We start from the raw sequence: 22,844 nt of genomic DNA, 5'->3' as shown, positions 1-22,844 counted from the left end.
CTTTGGTTTTTATCTGAGCAGTTTGATTTGTGCTCAGATTTTCTCACTTCGGGTTTCCTTTCTTAAACGCTGTCATTTTGTCCTATGCTTCTATACTGTGGTAGTTCATGTCTCAGACACGGTCTGATAATATGTCTGGTATGGACTAAAAAAAAAAAGATCACTGAATGTAATGAATACACGTTAAATCTAGCAGTAACCAAAGGTAGTCAGCAGATGGTGTTCAAACTGGTAAGTCCGCAGTGATGCAGGAACAGCTGAGTTTGCTAACCATAACTGATAAATGCTGTACTGGAAATAGTCCAGCTCCAGTTTAAAATGAGCTTAAATGAACACCGTAGAACATGAGAGGGGGGTCCTGATGAAGGGGTTCCTGAGTAGGTCTGACAGGGCTGAAAAAGGTTGGGAACTGCTGTTCTAATGGGCGATAAATATAATAATGAGTTTCAGCTCTGGCTTTGATCAAAGGAAATCCTAATGCTGCAGCGTATAATGAATTCCTAAACTGCTCCAAGCTTTGTGGAAACTTGCCCCTGAGCACAAAGCCAGATCCATTAAGAAATGGCTTTTTCCTTTTTGGTGTGGAATAAACTTGTCTGGCCTGCAGAGATGCCCTGATCTCAACCCCATTATACACCTTCGGGTTAAACTGCGAGACAGCGCTTATCACCCACTCGGTGATCTCACTAATGCTCTAATGGCTGATTAGGAGAACATCCCTGGAGCCAGGTTTCGAAATCCTTTGTGGAAAGCCTTCCCTGAACAGTGGGTAATGTTTTGGAATGAATGAAAGTTTATGTTTGGGTGTCTGCAAACTTTTTCATCTCTTTATCCATCCCTCCTTTTCTTCCTCTTGTCCGATGTCATTCTCTCCTTCTGCAGTCTCATTCTTCTTCTTCTTCTTCTTGAGCGACCATGGCTCTTTTGGCTGTAACTCTAAGGCTTTTGTTTTTAATAGGCGCAGCGTGCCTCTGTAACACCGGCTGCCTTTTGTTTTGGTTACAGATAAAATCACTAGTGGAAAACACAACAGCAGAGAGACACAAGGAGACAGGAGAGATGGAGAAAAAAACGAGTGTGAATCCCGTGGTGCAGGAAAAAGTGGGCAAATTAAAGGGAGAGGAAGACGGTTCAGTTCCCTCCTGTTTTTTAATGTCTGGAGCAAGATACAAGGCAGATAAGGAGGTCAGTAGGGAGAGGAAAGGATAGCGCCTAAAAGGAAAAAAGAACTAACAATCTTCCACATGTGTCTGAAATAATTTCCTTAATCTTATCTAAGGTTTTATCTGACTTATCTTTTTGTCCTCTCCTCCCTTTCTCCCACCTTTCACTCTGACTTTGTTTGATCTCAGACCGACGCTGTGTTACGTGCACGGTGCAGACATATGGAGTTGATCACTGCGCCTGTTGCTGATGTTTTCTTTGGGAATGCTGACAAGTTGACAGGCGAGGCGCAGCACTGACATAAAGCCTCACTTCACTGTCCGGATGAGAGAGATAGAGAAATACAAGGAGAGAGGGAGAAGGAGATAAGGGCCAGGGGGAGGGTGAGAGACATAGTGAGAGAGAGAGAGAGAGAGAAAGAGATAGGGAAATAAGGGGGAGTTGAGAGAAAAAGAGGAGGAGATATGAAGGGGAAAAAAATGACTTCACGCCGCGACTGGACGGCCCCCTTTTTTCCCCTCAACCTCTCTCTGTCTCTCAACTTTTTTCCTCCCTCCTCCTCCTCCTCCTCCTCCTCCTCTGTGTGTTTTTTTAAATGATTTGGGGAGAAGAGGGGAACGAGCATTCGGAGCTTGGCTGACGGTGCAGGCAGGAGCGTCACATAGGCAAACAGGAGCCTGAGGAGGAGCGCACTGGGACTAAAGAGGACTGAAGAGGCTTGAGGTGGTTTTTGGATCAGATGCACTGACTGAAAGGTTGACTAACAGGCAGGCAGAGAGGAGATGAAGAGCATATAGGTTTATGTTAAAAAAGCCTTAAACACTGCATGCACAGAGAGCGAGGAAGTGGCCATATACACCGATTTATTTCTGCAGGAAAGTCAGGGAGGCAGACACCTTGTGAGGAAGGCTGAGCATTTGCAGAGCAGAGTTTTGCTCCACTGAGGGGAGACAGAAAAAGACAAACAGAAGCACGTTTTGAATGAAAGGACCTTTATCTTCATCTAGCAATGCTTTTGAGGAACTCTGCACCAAGTTGTTGCTGTTTGCTGTGCTCCTGGACGCTGATGCAAGCTTAGGGCACTTTTATCTTCACTGAACTCCTCTTGTGAAGAGGATCCAAGCTGTCTTTCTTTTTTTGCAGAGTCCTCCTTCAGTAGAGGTGCTGTGCTGACTGTAACTATGTTTTATCAAAGATACTCTTTAACACTATCATGGACTACTTGTCTTCTGCTCCTGTGCGTCCTGGATGCGTGGACCACGGCCTGGCCAGCCGTTCAACAATCCCAGAGGCAGCAGCAGCAGCCTCGGCGGTACAGACAGATGTCAACCCTGTCTTCATCCTCCTCCTCCTCGTCAGCTGGTAACCTGTCAGAAAGTGCAGAGAGCAAAGTGGAGCGCCTCGGCATGGCGTTCAAGCGAAATGTGCGTGAGCTGCGTGAGAAAAGCTCCTGCTTGGACCTGGTTTTCCTGGTGGACGAGTCCTCGAGCGTGGGGGCCAACAACTTCCTGAGTGAGCTGAGGTTCATACGCAAGATGCTGTCCGACTTCCCCGTCGCACCGGAGAACACCCGCGTGGCGCTGGTGACCTTCTCATCCAAAACCCACGTGGTGACGAGGGTGGACCACATCACTGCGCCTAAGTCCCACCAGCACAAGTGCTCCCTGTTCAACCAGGAGATCCCAGCCATCAACTACAGAGGAGGAGGCACCTACACGAAAGGAGCCTTCCAGAGGGCAGCGGTGAGTCAGACTAATGGATTAATGATTAATGGATCTTTACATCTTGACATTGACCCCAAACTTGCTTCACATTTCTTCAGTCTGCGACCTGCTGGGTGTGTGTGTGTGTGTGTGTGTGTGCATGCATGGAGTGATTATGGCCTAGAAAGGCTGATGTTAATGAGGCCTGTTGCTGTTTTCCTCTAAATTACACACCCGCAGACAGTGAAGGGGAAGCCGCTCGCCAGCTAATTGTTCAGGGGTTTCCAGTGATTAAAATACCATAAAGACTGAGCGCACGCGTGCACAGAAATACACACCATGGATGTATCTGAACAAACTGTAGAGCAATAAGAAAAATGAGAGAAAAGAAAAGTAGAAGAGATGAATTTTTAAGATTAAACGCGATTAGATGAATCTGATTTTAAGCTTTGCGTTTAGCTATCTTTGATTTTGTAGCTTAAACAAGCTGTTTGGACCGATTTAGTGTAAAAGCTGGAGTTTTGGGGGGTTATGTGGGGTCATAATGTTGGCTTGTTTATGGTTTGTTGATTTGTGCTTCCTGACACACACACACACAGACAAACACACACACCCAAGACATATGCCACAGTTCATCCGTCAAGTCCAAACAGCCCAGCTGTAAAAGCTGTGTTGGTGGTATAGGGTCTGGTCCTGTATAAACATGCAGGCACCTCGACTCATGCCTCTGATCTGCAGTCAGTTACAAACTCATGGAAGCGCTGAATACACAGCAGAAGATGGGGGATATTTAGGGTCTGCAAGCTCACTAGGAAGTGCTGCAGCTGAGTGCTCACCTGGGTGAGGAGCTGAACTATGGGGTTGCTGTAGCTCCGGAGGTAAAGCATTCCTGGCTGCTCCAGTCTCCATGCCAGAGCATCCTTGGGCGAGATACTGACCCCAAGTTCCTGTCACATGTGTTCATCAGAGTGTGAATGTTGGCTAGAAAAATCGTAAAAAACAAGTTCTTGTAATGGATGAATGATGCATGTTGTATAAATATCTATAAAGTGCTTTGTGTGCTCAAGTAAAGTAGAAAACCAGGCCATTTACTATATTCTGAAAGGCTGCAGAGACCTGAGTTTGATTCAACCCCAGACTGTTTTCTTTGTGTTATTCCCCCCACCTTCCTTCAGATCCCCGACTATCCTGTTCAGTTTAGGATAAGTCTTTGGTCTGAGGACATGACACACAACCGAAGTGATGTCAGAGTGAGATGTTTCCACCACAAAGACGGCATTTGACGACCGCCCCTGAAGAGTTTGATGCCTCAGTATAGATCAATAATGTGATTTGTCGATCATTAGAATAGTTTCTGGGTTTTTCCAAGGGTAGCTGTAACCACCCTGAAACCACCCTCACTAACTTCTGATCCAAACCCGGTCATTTTGTTCTGACAGCAGGCCTGAAATATGACAGAAACCACTTATTTCACAAAAGAGCTTCAGGGATTACTCGTAGCATGCTTTCAAGGGGTAAAGAGTTACAGTCAGCAATCTGGTGTTAAGTAACAGCCTGGTATTGTGAAGCAGCGTCTGAATGTCATTCCAGTTGTCCTTCAGTAAGTTTGCGTGTTATTGCATGCCATCTGTTTGTGGTTAAAGACACAACAGCTCCAGTTTTTCCTATCTCAGCACGTCCCTGTTTGGTGCCGCTTAAAGGTGCAGATTGATATGCAAAAAATGGACAATGCATAGACACGACACACAGAAGCAGCGTGTTATTTATGTCACTTATTAGATTAAAAAAAAAACAGTTTAGATTTGACGATCCTGAAATTATAATTCATATTTCCACTCATTCTGAATTTTCTGTTAATTTTTGCTTTTGCTCTTTAAACTTAAATCAGTTTTTTGCTGCACTTTGTGAACTTTGTAACAAAAAGCCTCATTTGTAGACAAAGGCAGAGGTACGCCAAGTTCTGGCAGGTTTACCCATCTCTCCATCCCCGTTTAAAGCTAATAGTCTTGGACCGTATCCTCCGGCTTAGCACTGAAAGCTTGGCCCTCAGGACAGGTTTTCTCTCACCCTGCCTCGCTAAGTGCTGATAAGCAGACTGCTGGCTGCATCCCAGCTGCTAAAGACCACAACAATAGCAAGAAAAGGCTTTCAGGGCAAACTTTAGCGCCTTATCATTATTCAGAAGCACTCAAAATGCTTTAGGTGATTTATCAAGTGATGTCGTGGACTAAATCAGTCAAAGATGGCTTTTTTAGGGCGTATTTCTACTTAGGCTCCTAACTTGGTTGTAACAGATTAAAAGTCTGATTAAAATAAAAGCTTGAATTTCACATCTCATAGCCAGCAAACACCCCCGTATTTCTTTCCAACCTCTGCAGAGTGAGAGTGGGCTGACTGCGTGCTGCCTACACAGAGCTGAGTTTTTTGTTTTTTTCTGGAGGCAGATGAGGCTAGCAGATACAGACGTCCAGAAAAATAAATAAATAAAAGAAGCTTCGACCTGATGGAGCAGAACAGTCTGACATTTACTGTGTGTCTTCACAGGATCAAGGAAGTGATGTTAGAGTGAAAAATCTGTCTTTAATTTATTGCGTAATCTCTCTTCTGTTTTTTGGGGTTTTTTTTGAGTCGTCTGTCCGAATCTGACTGGAAAAAGAAAAAAGGAGTTTTGTTGTCTGTTTCCATCTGTCACATAAAAAATGGCTCCGCTAACACTAGTCAACAAGGCGCATATCCGGCTGTCATCGTGTACCAGCTAAACTGCAGTGCAACCATCAGAGTTTTGAAGTGCAGATTCTGTGGTTTCTCTGTAGGAGAGCGCATGTTCTTAGTTATTTCTTCCAAACACGTGCCCCCACGTGGATCAGTCTGACAGAAAGTCCCGAACGCCTGAGTGTGCATGTTTAAATCCGTGTGAACGTGTGCATCGGTGCTTAGAAACTAACAGAGACAGTGAAAGTTAGGCAGGGAGGGAGAGAGAGGATAATTGATAATTGCAGGATAATAATAATAATGCCATATTTTATTCCCTCGGCGGGTCTTGGCTGTTCTAAGTGCTGTAGAAAGCTGGGATCCATTAAGAGAGACATTTTTCCACCAGCCGTGCATGTAGAGACAGGGCTCTCCTCCAGCGCTCTTCATCTCCGTCTCTCTCTGTCTGTCTGTCTGCCATCTCTCTTTTCACCTAATACATCATGCGGTAGGCTTAAAGCATCAAATTATGTAGGTTAAATAATGATTTCTGATTTTGGTTTACGGTAAGATTGAAGGTAACGCTCAGCGGTTTGTTATACATTTGGAGTGTAAACTTAGTAATGCTAAGTCTGGTTAAGTGATGTCATACTCATAAACTTTTTCTAATACTTATCACCTTAGCTAAAAGCAGAAAGCTTTTGAGCTGTTCTTAATGGTGACACTTTGTAACTTTGGTTCTTGGAGCGTAGACCCCCTCCAGGTGGGGTGTAGATGAGGAAAATGAATAAAGAAGACCTGTTACTAGAGCTGGGTGATAGAACGATAACGATATGTATTGCGAAATAACTTTTTCTCGATAGAAAAATTTAACTATTGCGATAGGCCTCACCGCTCTTGTCCTCTTAAAAAAAAAGAAAAAAGAAAAAAAAGAAGAAGAACAGCCAATCCAAATTAAGTAGTGCAGAGCCGAACCAATCACAGCCGCAGCGTCACGTCACGTGACTTGTTACGTACAGCACAAGTGCCAAGCCGCACGTGTATTTGTTTTGGGAAGCAGCCAGCCGCCGTGCCGCCCGGGTAACGGAGGAAATGAGTGTGCCGACTAGAAAAATCAACCGAGCGTGACCGAAGGTTACCGAAGAGAAAACAGATGATGGTTCCAATGCCGGAGAGATTGTCGAACGGAAGAGCCATAGAAGTTCCGTAGTGTGAAGGTATTTCGGCTATTTCAAGTCTGACAAAAAACAGAGTAGCGTTCACTGTAAATTGTGTCGAAAGCAAGTCTGGAAATACAATAAACCAATGCATGCTCAATCTCTGACTGGAAGCGCTAATTCGTCATTCGGCTTTTGTCAGACTAAAGTAACTGTTAAAACTGTTTGAAAAGCTCAGCTATACAACAAGGAGAGATTGAGAATTTCCTTTTAGTTCTCAGTTTATTTGATATTGACAAAAGTTAGTTTTGTCTGTTCTTCTGTAAAACAAACTAAGATTTATTTTTAGAATTAATATTTTGTTTCTAAGTGGAATTGACAATTTAGTCTGTTTCGTTTGTTCTATTTTGAAACTTAAACGCTTTAGCGGCTGCCTTTTGTGTAGTTTGCAATATTTGCCTTTATTTATCTGAAAAAGTCTCATGTTCCTTAAGTACATCTACCCTGTTGAACTTATTATGGGAAATAAATATTTAAATCAAAACAAGCTGCTGATTATTTCACATTTTACTTGTGAGCAACGGCACATTTACATCTTACAAATATAGTTATTTGGCTTATATCGTGATAGATATCGTTATCGCCTGAAATGAAAAAAACATATCGTGATATGAAAAAATCTTATATCGCCCAGCTCTACTGTTACTGTCACATCACAAGTAAACCAAAAGATCATAAGCATTATTTTGAACTGTGGATCATGCAAAGCCGCTCTAGGAGAGTCTGAAACTAAAAATATGTTCCTGGAAATAAGCACAAACGTCCTATTCTTCTTCTTTTTTTGGTTGCTCCCTTTAGGTATCTTCCATCCTGTCCTGTCACACCAGCCCTCTGCATATGTAACACACCTTCCCCCTCTCCTCTGCCTCCTCTTTTTTTGCCTAGCAGTAGAATAGTTTCCATCGGCACCCTGCTGGTCAGTGGCTGTCAATTGACTTGAGTGATCCGGTATGGAAAACTCATTCTTGATGATCTGTATATTTATTTTGGCAAAGATTTTTATACTGAATGCCCTTCCTGAGACAACCCTCCCCATTTATCTGGGTGTTGGGGACCAGCACTAGGAGTACTCTGGCTTGTAGTCACCTGTGGCCGTCTGTCGCAGGGCTAACACATGGAGGAAAGCAGCCATTCACGTTTAAATTCACACCTATGGCTAATCTAGAATCACAAACTGACCTAAGACGCTTGTCGTTGAACTGTGATAGAAAGCTGGAGGACTCAGAGAGAACGCAAGCCACGGTCAGGATCTCCTTGCTGTAAGGTGACAGTGGTGTTTGTGTCTACATGCAATACTTGGAAATATCACTAATAAGAATGCACAGTGCCTGCTGGAGCCTAAACATCAGTATGCAGATCTTTTTTTAAAGACTGTTTGCTCAGTACAGTCATAGAAAAACAGGTCCTGTTAGAATCCAGGAACAAAAAAAACAACAAAAGAAGCAATGAGCATTAGTGGATCCACTTTAATGTAGAGAAAATAAAGCAGGGCTTTTTAATGCCATCATACTGACCTTAATTTTTTACTAAAATTCAACAGTGCATGCAGAAACTTTTTAAGACCCAGTGCTCTACAGCGCAGCGAGAAGCTCAGCTGTCATGGAAACTGGTGGGATGAGGAAAAGAGAGCACCATTTCAGACAATCTTTCCTTAAAAGGCATTTATTGTTCTGCACCCACAAAAAAATGTAGTTGTGTATTAAATGAAAAACCAGAAGCTATTTTTTTTGGACATCTGGCCAGTCGCTGCATGAAGTTGGATGGTAGAAGCGTGCCATTGGAAAAGGCTTCAAACGCTGCTGGTGACCTGCTGAGGTCGTCGTTTGGACCTCGAGGCTCTGAGTTTGGATATTGTTTTCAGTTTTTTGATGGTGTTCCCACTAGCTTTTTCCACGATTAATATAATCTGATGTAGACCCCTAGGTTCCTGAAAGCAATACCAGCAGTGTGAAACTTTGAAAACTCCACACTTTAGTTCAGAGACATTTCAAAATATAAAAAGCGTCGCCGGCTTTTTCTTTCTCCTTTCACTTACGCACAGCAGGGAGTGAAAAAATCTATAATGCAGTAACTGTTATGTACTCTTTAGTTCATTAAGTGTGCGGCACTTAATCATGATGATGATTCACAGCACTGCAGGGTCTGCGTCCTCTCAAGCCTCGCTCTAGACATGATAGCCTTGTTAATGATGACATCACTCCTACTTGAGTTTATTTTTTCCAGCACGGCCGCCGTACGAAGTCGTTGATGACTTTCAGTACATGATTTCATGAATAGCTCTTAAGGAATAACCCACACTGACCTCGAGAAATGAGCGGCGTGCGTCACCTCTGCTTCTCCAAGGTTTTTTTTAAACACTTAGTCATTTTCCACGCATTTGCCTCATACACGAGCAGATATCTCGAAGGTGGTACGGCTCCAAGCCTTTGCTTTTATTTTTGTCTGTTGCTCGTAATCTTAATGATTCAGGAATTACGGCTTTTTCCATTGTTTCTTTTATTACAGTTGGGTTTGGATACGAGTCCCAGCTATAAAAATAAAATCTCTCTATGCGTACAATCTTACTAAAAATACTCCAGAATCATTTTTGTTCTGCCGCCTCGTTTGTCTTTCCCCTGAAGATTCACCTTTTGTGATGCGTTGCCACATGCTGCCAGATCTCTTTCTTTTAAATAAAAGCCTTCTTTCTCTCTAAAGTAAGACCTGGCTTGAAATCCTAGTGAGCAGAGTGTTAAACTGGACTTGGCGGTCTGGCTGTGTCAGCTTGCCTTCACAGCTGCACGAGACACAGACAGATGGGCAGCGTGTGCTGAAAGATAATGGAAGAAATGGGAGTGGGAGAAAGATGGAAGAATAAGAGGAAAAATGAAGTAAAAAACAGGGGGAAACACTTTCACAGTAATGTTTTTACCTGACTACTGGTTAGCTGTGTGCTTACTCTCCCAAAATCTGGGTCATACCAGATATTAGAGTAGTTTACCAGGGTTAGCCACCTGGTAAGGAGCTTTCTGCTCTCCTGGCCAGTGTGATTTTGGAAATCCATATAAGTTGGACTATCAGGTGGGAGATTTTCCCCTTTTTCCTCAGGGAAAAGATCCAGCAGCTCCTTATGTGCCCAGCTCTCCAGAAAAAAAAACACACATAGTCATGCTTATTACTCACACACAGTTTATGGAGCAGCTGCATGTCTTTACATGGTTGTCATCCTATATAAGTCAGACATGTTATATTATGGTCTGTAAACTAGAGTGTATGCATGAGAATATATGTTTGCAGTGTGTCTATAAATATGAAAGGTCAGGCTAAAGCTGGCAAACATATTTTTTTTTCTCCTGCTGGATTTTTGAATCCTTCAAACATCCACCATCCATGTTTGAGCCGCATTATGAAGGCCGATTCGGAGGGGAAACACGGTGTTGGCTCCCAAACCTCATAAACAACTACTTCATTTTCAGTAGTCGCTATACAGTAAAAAAAAATCAGAAGGTAAACGTTTAATGTGACTGTAGTATTTTCTTCTTGCTTTGTGTTAGTTTAGGAGAACTTTGGCATTTTTTAGAGCGGCCCAGATATTTTTTCCCACTGTGAAAACTTGATTCCAAGCCAACATCTTATATTCCCAAGCTGATGTTCCATAGGATGAAGGCACTCGTGGATCAGTCTTCATACACATTTCTGTTCTGACTACATCGAGCTTTGCCAGACCACAACAAGCAAAACAAACATGCTAACATTTCAATCCAGTTTTCCTGTTTGTCCCACTGCTTTGCCTTTCTATCATCTTCTCCTTCCCACCCAGCCTGTCCAAGCAGGAGGGGACGTCATAGTCATCAGCTTTGACGCATTACAGCCAAAATATGCAGCGTTGTTTTTCAAAACATTGTCTATTAGATTAAACGGGGGGCTGTGTAAGTTGCTTACATTTGGCCTGCGGAGATGAGCCGTAGGGTTCCTGTTCATTCTTGGCCAGAGGAGGCACACAAACACTAACATACACTTGCGATGTTTGGGAGTCTGATACTTGGCCCGAATTTCTGAGAGCAGCAAATTAAAATGGGAAATGAAGACCATCCATCACCTGAATGCTGGAAAATGTTGTCTTAGACAGGGTGATTCAAGAGGTCCTTTTATTTTGGAAAGAAGAGGGGGGAAAAATGCATTTGCTCACTGGAGCATTTTTAAATTTATTGCGGCTGAGTCACCCAGCAAATTTCAAACAAGTCAGTGAATTCTCACCTCAAGCTATGAAGAAATTTAAGCCAGACTCGAGTTAAGAGTAGAAGAGTTTAAAAAAGGAAGGTTTTTCGTGGACAGCCAGTGCAAACTAGTCCCCTCTGTGTTAAATGAAAGCAAGGTGCATCTCTTTGAAGCAATTCCCCAGCTGTGATAAGATGATAAGAAAAAAAAAGACTGTTTCCTGTCTCTGCAGCTGCCATTTCCCGCCATCTCACTCTTAATCATTTCCTCCCCTTCAGTCTGGCTGCTTCTTTCCTGTATTCCTCCATTCTCCTCCTCAGTATCAGAGGTACTCTTGCAGGGATGGGTGAGACAGAGGCTTGGAGCTCCTACCAGCCAGAAAAGGCCTGATAAGCCACATAGGAATGTCCAGAGACACCAGAAGAGCTTTAAATATGTTGAGTCTGCAGTGGGATGTGGGGCTGTGCTATCACTGTATGTATATATATATAGCACCTCATTAATCTGTAAAATGATTAATTAAGACGGCGGCAGCATGTGCTTTTGCGCCTCCCTTTGACCTGTTAACGCCAGCTATACTCTGTGTGATTGTGAATAGGGTCTGCCTGAGAGAATAAGGGATATATCAATGGTTGTGACCCCAAAACCGTAATCACACACTGTAGAGTGGCAGAGCTTCAAAGCTGGCTGTTTAAACAGTCTTGTGACTGATGATAGCTCGGGATAAAATTCAAACTGTGTCTGAAATTTTGGACGACAGTCTGACAACATGACTTCAGCCATGACTTATGTCTGCTGACCAACCAATAGGAAGGCAACCTGAACCAATGCACTGATAAACACTGGCACTTGTTAAAAACCAAACCAAACTCAAATCGAATACACTGAGTTAAGCCATGCAAAACAAAAGTTTGGTATTGGACCAGAGAAGAAAGTGGAGTTGAGCTGCGGCAGCAGAAGCTTGATTTTATGATGTGTTCTTCAGCTGTTGTAATGACCCCGCCAAGGAAGATGTAACATGGAAACAAGTAGTGGAGGAACTGAAGTCATGATTCAGCCCATGATTCAGTGGGTATTATCACTGTTTAGTTTTTATGCATTAAACTGTGTACCACCTAGTTTTATGAGATTCAGTCTGGGTGCATTAATAAGAATGCTGGTATCTCACAATGTGTAGGTACCTAAGCTTTTTTTAAAAATGGGGCAAAAGCAGCAAGTAAGCCTATCGCTTACCAGGTTGGACTCTTTTTCTTTTTTTGCCTTCAGAGTTCCTTTTATTCTCTGTGGCACAAATTCAACAAGGTGCTGGAATCATTCCTCAGAGATTTTGGGGCATGTTGATGTGATATCATCACACAGTTGCACACTTGCATTTTCTTCCTGATTGTGGCAGTGACAAAACAGTGCCATGCAGTTTATACTTACAAACAGTTGTTTGCACTGTTGCTCTTGGGACCTGCAGCTGCTTTGAAATGGCCCCAAGCGACTTTCCTGACTTGTTCAAGTCAATAATTCGCTTTTTCAGATCCATGCTGAGCTCCTTTGACTTTCCCATTGTGGCATTTGTGGGTGTTTGTGTCCAATGAGCTCAATTTAACTGGCATCAGAAAAGTCACCAGCTGTAGTCGCTCATAATCACTCACAAGAAGTTAAGAGGCCATGCTATAAAGCTCATTTCACTGACAACTTTCTAAGTCACCAAAATTGTTAATTCATGTTGCTGTATGTATATTTTTGACCCAGCACATGTGATCACTTTTTTCTGTTAACCCATAATAAAGTCATAAAAGATCCAAACTTCATGAATGTTTTTTGTGACAAAGAAGTATCTGTTCCAATCACTCTATCAGAGAAAAATCAGAGTTTTAGAAATAATGGGAAACTTAAGAGAGCCATGATATTATGTTCTTTACAAGTGTATGTAAACTTTTGACCACAACTGTACAAGGCAGGATGGATCCATACCTTTATGTTGTTTACACCAAATTCTGACCATTCAGAGGTTATTTAAGTAATGATTTTCTCTCTTTTAGACCATTCTCTGTAAACCCTATAGATGTCTGTGTGGGAAAATCCCAGCAGATCAGCAGTTTCTGAAATACAGTGGAACCCCGACTTACGAATACCACATTTAACGAAAAATTCAAGTTACGATGGCACTTAACGGCAATATTTCTGCCCCTGCTACGGCAAAATGCCCACGTAACGAAATCCGCTGGCTCTGTTTGGCTGAGCCTACAATGCCCACAATGCCTTCCGAATCATGTGACAACCCCCTTGGCTTTCGTACTTGCGCTTCGCTGTTCCACTTGAACAACGTATTGTTGTTGCAGTTAGCAATTAGCCTATAGCCTATCGTTCACTCAAAAGGCGCGATGGGTGCTTCGACTTACGAAAATTTTCGACTTACGAAAGACCCTCAGGAACAAATTAATTTCGTAAGTCGGGGTTCCACTGTATTTAGAGCCACTGGCACCAACAGCAATGAAAACTTCAAAGCCACTTACATTACCTTTCTTCCTCATACTGATGCTCAGTTTTAACTTCAGCAGGTTGTGTTGACCATGTCTACATGTCTAATTGCACTGAGTTGATGCCATTCGATTAGGTGATGAGATATTTGCATTAATAGTAATAATAATGATTACTCTGTGCTTATTAATGCCTCATATTACATATTGTTATCTATGATTCTGTGTAATATAAGACATTAAACGATGAGTTGAGATGTTGAGTTCTCAAATCATTTCCAACACGATGAATCTGTCAGTAAACTGAGTACGTACTTGTGATAATGAGCAGCTGAACCGCGCGTGCATAAGATCATTGCGTAAATATTCAGTGTTTATTTTTCAGTGACCATTGAAATCAAAATAAAATTGCATGCTTGAAAATAAGGCCAACCAAAAAGATTCCTAGACTTTGTTTATGAAGAAGTCTACCTTAACCCAGATATTTCATCCTCTTATATTTTGTTTCGGGAACAGTTAGGTGGATGGTGTTACAGACGTTAGGAACAAGTTGGCAAAGAATTGTTGCCCATAGCGTACTTCACTTTCATGGCCAGAGTAATATTGTCAAAAGGATCTAATTTTGAATAGTGCATTTATGAGTGTACACCTTAAACACACAGAGACTTGGGCGTAGTTGGAAATATATTCAGACGCTGTCATGGCGATGGACATAATAGACTCAACATGATGTGTATGCTTCAGTGTGAGCGTGAGTCTGATTGTATGTTTTGGGTTCCAGAGGAAGAAATGCATTAATCTCAGGTTCTGCTCCGCTGGGCCTCTTCATACTGAATCATTGAGACTGAACACTTCTCCGCTCTCTTCTTTGAAACTCTCTCCATCGACCTCAAATATGCTTTACTGAAACACTCTGGGGAATTTATTTCTCACAAAATGCTGACTGACTGAGCTGCTCTTTGTCTCCATTGTCATCATTAATTCTTGGGTTTGGAGGAAAGGAAACTCTGGGCTTCAGAGTGATTTTTCATGGCAGAAGATGCAATTCAGCCTCTTAACATGTATCCAATTACTCCTATGATGGTCTCATTTCCACAGTTGGTGAGTAATTCTTATAAAATGAAGCTGTATTGTATTTTATTTTATAATTTCCACTTTACCTTTCTTGCCTTTTGGTTTCTGCTAACAAAAAAATAATTGGTTTCACTCTACTACTCTACAATTAGCAATTATAGCCTAGAGCCATATTAAAATTTAATTTTAGCGGAAAAAAAAGAGTTGCATTATGCGAATTTACACCATAATTTAAGGATCATGCAAGGACGAGGCATTCATAATCTGCCTGTCCATCTATCCACAATTCACAAGAATCACTGCTCCTCCCAGAGCATTGTTCAAATTTTAGTCAGACAAGATTAATTTGTCCTGAATTTGGCTGTTTACAAACCTCCTTGACTTGTCCTCATTGGTTCAAGCAGCACAGCCAGCCAGTGACAACAAAACATATAACTTTATTTCTGTACTTCATAAAGTTCTATAACCTGAAAACTGTGATGATCATGAGCTTTTACATCACTGAAATGTATTTGTTTTTTACTTCAGCAGTTCTTGAGGGAGCCTGACTTTTATTATGTCACACAAGCACAAACAAATAGACAGATACTAATGATAATGATACTGAAAGTCACTGCTGGGTTAAATACTCTTTTGCAACAGTATTTATTTGAACAGTGCAGATTTTGCCTGTCACAAGATATACATTTTATCACCTATCAGGAGAGGAACTGAAGCCACAACCAATGAGAGTGAAGAATGTGGGTGATTGACAGATAACCTGGTAGTAAATACAAATCATCATTTGTTTGACCGACACTAGTACGGTGACAAAATCTGCACATTTGCAAGATAGTAACTATTATTTTCATGTGGAAAAATACTGATTGGCTAATATTAGTGGACACTAATGTTTCAGCTGTATTCATTTAGCTGTACAAGTTTAACTTTATACTTTATGCGTGCAGAAAAGACTGCTCCTTTCCTGAGACAAAAGTAAACATCCGAATGAGGCTAAGTTCAGCTTACTCAGGGGATTTTCTGATGTGGCTTTTTTGAATGTGTGTTTGTTTTGACATTCAATGTTAATTTGAAGACTCAGGTCTGAATTCTAAATGCACTGGTTCAGCTGTGCTGCCTTTTATGTCTAATAACACGGACAGTATTAACCTTTGTTACTCAACAGCAGCCTGCACACTCCTGTTCCTACTCTTGTCACACTCCGTCACACTCCTTCACTCACCCCTGCTCTCCCCTCTGAAATGGATACCAAATACTTTCCAGAAACAGGGGCCTACTTTCCGACCTCTTAACGTCTAGACGAACCCCGAGGCCTCCTCATTTTACCATTATCTCACACACACACAAACATGCGACGTAACAACAAACTTCCCTTATGACCACGAATGAAAAATGAGAAAATGAACTATGGACACGCACAAAAAGTGAAACAGGGTATAGCAGAGGAAAGGAAAGAAGTGAGGGGTGAGAAGTGACATTTGAAGATGTGCTTGACTTTGACAGAGTGAGAATAGAATAAATAAACCAAATGCAGCTTTAAGGCATCAATTAATGAACACTTTTTCTGTGCGAGTGTCAGAACTGTGAGTTTATTAAATATCGTAACTCCAGTCATCAGCCAAATCCGTGAAGTAATTTCAAGTAAGGCGCAAAATATGATTCCTTCAAGATGTGATCTTATTGGATTATTTAAAATTGCTGTACAGACGTCATAGGATAAAGCTGTCAAGGCTCTGTGTGCAGGCGGATGGAGAGGTGGCTCCAAATGCAGGACTCAGACACTAAATTGAAACTCAAAAACCTCAGCTTTATTGCTGGTGACAAAACAAAACATGAAGTGAACATAGACTACTGAGACCAAAAACACACAGGCATAATCTGAGGGTACGACGCGACACTGAGCACAGGAAAACACAGGGCTAATATACACAGGGTGGTAATCAGGGAATGGGCAACAGGAGGAAGACAGGGGGAGCAAAGCTGCACACACTAACATAAGACATAGACTTTCACAATAAAACAGGAAACATGAATCACTAAATAAAGACGCAGACACGACACTGAGAGACAGACTAGACACTGAACTAAACCTGCAATAAACATGAGAACACAACCAAGGAGCAAACCCTAAAACATGAATAAACAGAAACCTATAATTCTCATAATGGTCAACAATGTAAAAGAATCAAAATACAATACAAAATACAAAATTAAACCAAGACACGAGAAACTCAAAATACTGGGTCAAAACTGACCCAGAACCGTGACAAAAGCGCCCTTCAAAAAAACCAAAAAACTGTTCGCCAGATGTGATTCGTCAAAATGCCTCTGCTCTCTCACAGTTGTCACCATGCATCGATAACTTCGAGATTTCTCAGAGTCCCATCACACATCTGTGGGGAGCTGCCGACAGACATCCAGGTAGGGCAAAGACACTCACACCGAGAGGTCAGCTGAGTTCAGCTCTCATAACATCGGGTGCGTCTGCAGCTCGCTGTAGTGCAGTAAATCTCAGAGAGGCCCTGGATGCTTACAAAGATCTCTTTGAAACACTGTCAGCTCTTAGAGATGCCACATCTTTCTCCATCTTTCTCTTTACCCAAGTAATTTAGTTCAATTAATTTAGCTTTAATTTTATTTAACTTCTTGAAAATTTGCACCATCTTCTCTGTAGGTGCTTCATTTTGCAGCCGAGAGCTTACGTCAAGTGAGTACTGTACGAGTCTGTAAAATACAGCCGTGATTTGTTCTGGACTGTTTTGCAACAGATTTTCCAAACTCTGGAATCCACACACAAACAAACCCCATCCAAGATCCAACTCTTCCCAGCATCCTAGTCCCAAGTGTGTTTTTGAAATTCTCCTTCATCTTCTACATGTTTGCTAATGGAGAGGTGATTTACTCCAACAGGGGCAGTGAAGCTATACATGAGTTGATGTGTCACACCTGCCTCACTGCGAGCAGGCGTCCTGGTTTGGTTTATTTAAAAGTTTATACTCAGAAAGCAGCCTGGTCCAGTGAAACTTTAAAGAATAGGTAACATGCAGGTAAAAAGATGTGCCCCTGAAAATACTCACTAGTATAGAAATCAACAGGATAGTGTTTAAAAACAAACTCAGAATGGATTTGATTGGGAGAGATTTGACTTTATTAGGAGATCTACTACTGAGCTTTGTTGGCTCTGTACAAAAATATCACAAATTTATTTACTCTGGACCAGGAAGTCAATCTAATTTTACATTGTGGCCCAGTTTGATCTTATGCGGCCCTGAAGTTTAATTACACTTATAATCCCTCAGACATTGTAATGTAAAAAAAAGAAGTGCAGTTTCAACAGTATGTCTCAGTTTTTCCTCCTTGATACAGAAATGCTTCTGGAGTAAATTAAAGAAATGCGGACCAAGCTCAGTATGACTGTACGACTCATCCATTTGTGGGGGTGAGGTCACTGAGGCAGTTAAACAACTCCTTGGTGGCAGGGCCCCTGGGGTGGATGAGGTTCGCCCTGAATTCCTGAAGGCTCTGGATGTTGTAGGGCTGTTTTCGTTGGATTGCAGACCAGGGTGGTGCTTCCCATATTTAAGAAGGGGGTGTTCTCCAGCTATAGAGGGATCACACTCCTCAGCTTCCCCTCGAAAGGAGGTGGAAAAGAGACTCAGTCCCTTAGTCGAACCTCCGACACAGGAGGAACAGAGTGGTTTTTGTCCCAGTCACAGAACACTGGACCAGCTCTTTACCCACTCGAGGATACTTGAGGGTGTGTTCCTCTGAGTATTCAGTGGGAGGTAAAAGTAAAGCTCTTGATTTGCCAGTCGATCTACGTCCCTACCCTCAACTATGGTCACAAGCTTTGAGTAGTGGCAAAAATAGGTTGTTGATACAAGCGATGGAAATCAGCTTTCTTTGATGGGTGTCTGGCCTCTCCCTTAGAGATAGGGTGAGGAGTTTGGCTCTACGAGAGGAGTAGAGTCACTACTCCTCCACATTGAAAGGAGCCAGTTGAAGTGGTTCATGCATCTAACAAAGATGGCTCCTGAGTGAGGTGTTCCAGGCAGACCCAGCACACATTGAGAAATAATATCTCTCGGCTTTTCTGGAAGCACCTTGGTGTTCCCCTGGACAAGCTGGAGGAGATGGCTAGGGAGAGGGAGGTCTGGGCTTCTCTGCTTAGGCTGCTGCCAAGCAACCCGCCTCTGGATAACAGGAAGAAAATGGATGGACAAATCAGTTAATTTCTTTAGTGTATTGTGATTGACTGTGGAGGAGGTCTTTATCAGTAGGACAAGCTGTAAAAACTTGCTGAAAGTCTAATACTTTGGCAATCCTTTACATTTTCCAAAACAGTGGGGTCAAATTGGAGTCTTTGTCAGACTGATACTGGCCCCTGGGCCTAATTTGTGACGCCCCTACTCTAGAATAATGAGTGAATTAATATACTGTGACTCATGCTAACAGTATTTATTTAACAGTACAAGTATTCTGTACTGTTTTATATTTACTAAGTAGTAGTTGTTGTCTTTTAGGTTGTGTGTTTTTTGTAATTACTCTGTGTTTTTGCTGTCTCAGACTGCCTCAGCATTAGCTCATCAGTTTTATCTTTCATTTCTATCCGTTTCTCTTTCACGTGTCATCCCTGTTTTTCCTGCCATGAAGTTAGACTCCAGGGTTTTCAGTAGATGTCATTGTATATAGTATATGCTGGTTTGGATCTTGCAGAGTGTGTCCCACTTGGCCTCTGTGCTAAGACTGCTGCGGTCAAATAACTGGCCCCTGCCCTGGCCAAAACCACTGGTTCCAGTTTAAGAATTAGAGGATGAAAATGAGGTGATTGAGGCCAGTGGAAACAACGGGAGAGCATGTGCATGAGTCTGAAATGTGTATGTGTGTGAGCGTTCGATCGAGTGTGCATCAGTCCCAGTTTTCATCTCCAGGTGCTAAATCGATCATGTATATATATGATCATTAACGGCTTTTTCTCAGCAAGATTACGCAAAAACTACAGAGCTGAAAATTGGTGGAGAGGTCGACCACGGGCAAAGGACAGACTCATTAAATCATGTTGCGGTTTCACATCGCTTTCCATAAAATTTGCTAAATAGGGCATTTTGGTGGAGAACACACACTGAGCACCAGTGCAGCTCTCTCCTTTTCTGTACCTTACAACTTATTAGGTAAATCTTTTATTTTTAAGGGAACCTAACCAAATGTTAGGTTGGCATAAATACTTTTTAAAAACAGCAATAAAAAAGTGTCTTTTTTTCCTTTACAGAGAACTTTTACTCCCCCCAAAGAGGTCTTAGTCAACACTGAATAAAACTTTTAATTTCCAGAGCAGTTTTATTGATTGGGACTTAATTTAATTTGTTCATCACAGATGACGATATTACTGGAAAATCTGCACATTGGTGTGAAGCAAAGTAACACAAAGTCTCTCACAGATTTTCTTTACTGTAAATGGTTGCATGCCTGAGCCAGGAAACCATTTTCAGTGTTGCATGGATATGGCTGATTCATTTAATTTAAAAGTTTAGATGTTTCATAAACAAGATAACTTAATAATAACTTTTTAATCATCCCAAACAAAGACTGTTTACTTGTAAACTGATGGGAAAGCACGCCTAGATCCTTCAAGTGTCCCTGGCAAGTTCTCAGTGGAAATTAATGAGGCTCTCAGTACTTATCAGAGTCAGTGTGTGACGTCTTTCAGTGTACTTTCCTTCAATGTGGGACTTGCACATCTGAAAATTCCTTCAGAATGGAAGAGGAAATGTAAAAACTCAGTGAGATAATACGCAGCTTCTCTCCTCTCGTCTGCTCCTGTTCCATGCATCAGGAGTTAGTCGCTTAGCCAGACGGGAAATTACCGCACACCACTTTCGTCTTTCAACCTAGTACCAGAGGAAATTATTCACTTGCTACTTGCTTTGAGCCCCAATTATCCTCTGCACCTTCTTTTCTCTCCTTTCAGAGAAACGGGGCATTGAAATGAGATCAGCACGCTGGTCTGCAGAGGGCAATCTTTATGCTTCCCGGTTCTGTAAAACCCAGATGTCAGTAAAACCCCCTTGACAGACACAAATGTAATTCAAGAGCTTTCAGCACTGGCCTTACGAATCCGTCACTGTGTCTTTACTTACACTTTACCCATACAGTGGATTGCTCCGCTGAGACACCGATCTTAGTTCACTGACTTAAGAGAGGACTCTGGTTATAAAAATCTGATCTACAAGTGGGGAGTCTAGAGGAGCTGCTTTTAGTTTATAGGAGTGGATTACACTGCTTCTGTACTGCTGTACAAATATGAACACAGTCACTTGTATTTCTATAATAACAATTACATCCATAAAACCTTAGATGCACATCTAAGTTGTAAGCTTTTTTAATGATTGTTTAACTATACTTTTGTCTAGTTGCATTCAAGAGGTGGAAACAAATTGTTGAATAAAGAAATCAGCAGAAAAAGACTGAATGAACTGTATCATGTCCAATAATGTCATGTAAGTATTTTTGTCTTACAACTGTTAATGTAATGAAGATCTTTTATTAGCCTGCTGTCAGTGGAAATTGTTTTGTACTCTTTTTGTTTTGATATATTTAATTACATGTTCAATGGCCACTTTGTTAGGTACACATTGCTAATATCAGGTTTGACCCTCTTTGGCTTCATTAGTGTCTTCATTCTTCATGGCACAGATTCAACAGGGTGCTGAAAATATTCCTCACACAACCACATCCCAAAGGTGCTCTATTGGACTGTTATCTCTTGACTGTGGAGGCCATTTGAGTAACATGAACTCATTGTCATGTTCAAGTAACCAGTTTGGAACCTGTCTTTCAGTCCAGCTTTGACCAACCTCTGGATTTCAGCCACTTCCTCTATCTGCCAGTGGTACATACCATCTTTCTTGGGTTTCTGCTGCCTGAGGTATTAACTGAGCATGCAGTCAGTTGGGGCCATCGTGGATGCTTGTTGTCTCATCCTGCACTGTGTTACTGACAGCCTCCTTCCTTCCACTAAGCATATAGCCTCAGGGGTGCTGGACTTGCATGGACCCTCCATGCATGAACATATATATATATATATATATATATTAGGGGTGCAACGATACACACAATTCACGGTTCTGTTCGATACTTTGGTGTCACGGTTCGATATTTTCTCGATACAAAAAGATGTTCATGCCTTTTTAATTTGTCATTTATTAAAATTACAAATATATATTTTAACTCAAAAGTACAGTTTTTAAATTTAATGTTGCTGAAACAACAAAATAATAAAAAATAAATAAATCTATCTGATTGAGAAATCACTCGTCTTTGGAAAAGAGAGTTTGAATTCTTCGATACATATGCGTACCGAACCGAAAGCACTGTATCGAACGGTTCAATATCGATATGAGTATCGTTGCACCCCTAATAAATATATATATATATATATATATACACACACACTTGTATGTATACATCACAAGTCTGAACCTTTGATACAAGGCAGGATACCAGCTCTGAAATCTAGCCCTATCATGTACAAATCTGTTCACAGTGTAAATGGACAGAGCAGACAGTGGTTTCTCAATCTTAGAAAGATTAGAAAGAATTGTAGCCTCAGTTTCTTGTTCTTAGCTGATGGGAGGTTTGACATTTGTACATTCAGAGATGTTCTTCTGCATACTTTTGTTGCTACGAGGGTTTAAAGGAGTTACTGGTGAGTTACTGTGTGTCTCCTATCAGCTCAAAGCAGTCTGACTGTTCTCCTCCTCACTGGATGTTTTCTCTTTTTTGGACCAGCAAGTCTTCTTGACCATGTCTACATGCTCAAATTCTTTGAGTTGCTTCTGTGAGTTTGACTGATGAGATGATTAGATTAAAGTTGAACAGGTGTACATAATGTAGTGGCCAATGAGTGCATATTCCAATTTGGATTATACATTGACAGCCCTTATTAGCAGTGTGCAACATTTCATGAAGCTACACATGTTAGGATCAGAGACATATAAAGTTAAGACACTTAATGAAAGCAGAATAGATTTTATTCCCACATAGAGTTGACCTCATGACCTGTGCTCATGTTTCTCTCAGACAAAGCAAGAAAAGTTCATGCCAAAGGGCCAGCATGAACAATACCAGGCACTGCAACTCTGGAATGCACACATGAGAATATTAATCACACCTGTACTCTTTTAAGTATGACAAGCAAACGCTGGTTTTGAGAAAGGTCAGTGATGCCTTTATCCCAACAGGTGCTGTGGGGCTTACAGCCTCGATCGCCTCCTGCAGCAAGGAGCTGATGATGGTCACGCAGTGCTTGTGATTCCACCCAGCATGCT

At 41.7% G+C, this 22,844-nt stretch overlaps 1 protein-coding gene across 3 annotated transcripts in view; it reads left to right on the top strand.

The window, feature by feature from the left end:
- svep1 (sushi, von Willebrand factor type A, EGF and pentraxin domain containing 1) overlaps positions 1 to 22,844 on the top strand; it is a 120,213-nt gene that overhangs the window by 3,571 nt on the left and 93,798 nt on the right. Inside the window, exon 1 of one of the 3 annotated variants that reach the window (XM_004574155.6) lies at positions 1,366 to 2,906. The exons of 1 other annotated variant lie outside the window; for it this stretch is intronic. In XM_004574155.6, the coding sequence (XP_004574212.2) occupies positions 2,346 to 2,906 (561 nt within the window). In that variant the 5' untranslated portion in view covers positions 1,366 to 2,345. Of the gene's footprint in view, positions 1 to 1,365; positions 2,907 to 22,844 lie in introns of those variants that run through there. One more of the 3 variants, XM_004574154.6, reaches the window with a different exon arrangement.

This window comes from Maylandia zebra, linkage group LG3 (assembly GCF_041146795.1).
Source record: "Maylandia zebra isolate NMK-2024a linkage group LG3, Mzebra_GT3a, whole genome shotgun sequence".
Lineage (NCBI taxonomy): Eukaryota > Metazoa > Chordata > Actinopteri > Cichliformes > Cichlidae > Maylandia > Maylandia zebra.
The sequence above is the reverse complement of the archived record's forward strand: the minus strand, read 5'-3'. Positions and strand labels throughout refer to the sequence as shown.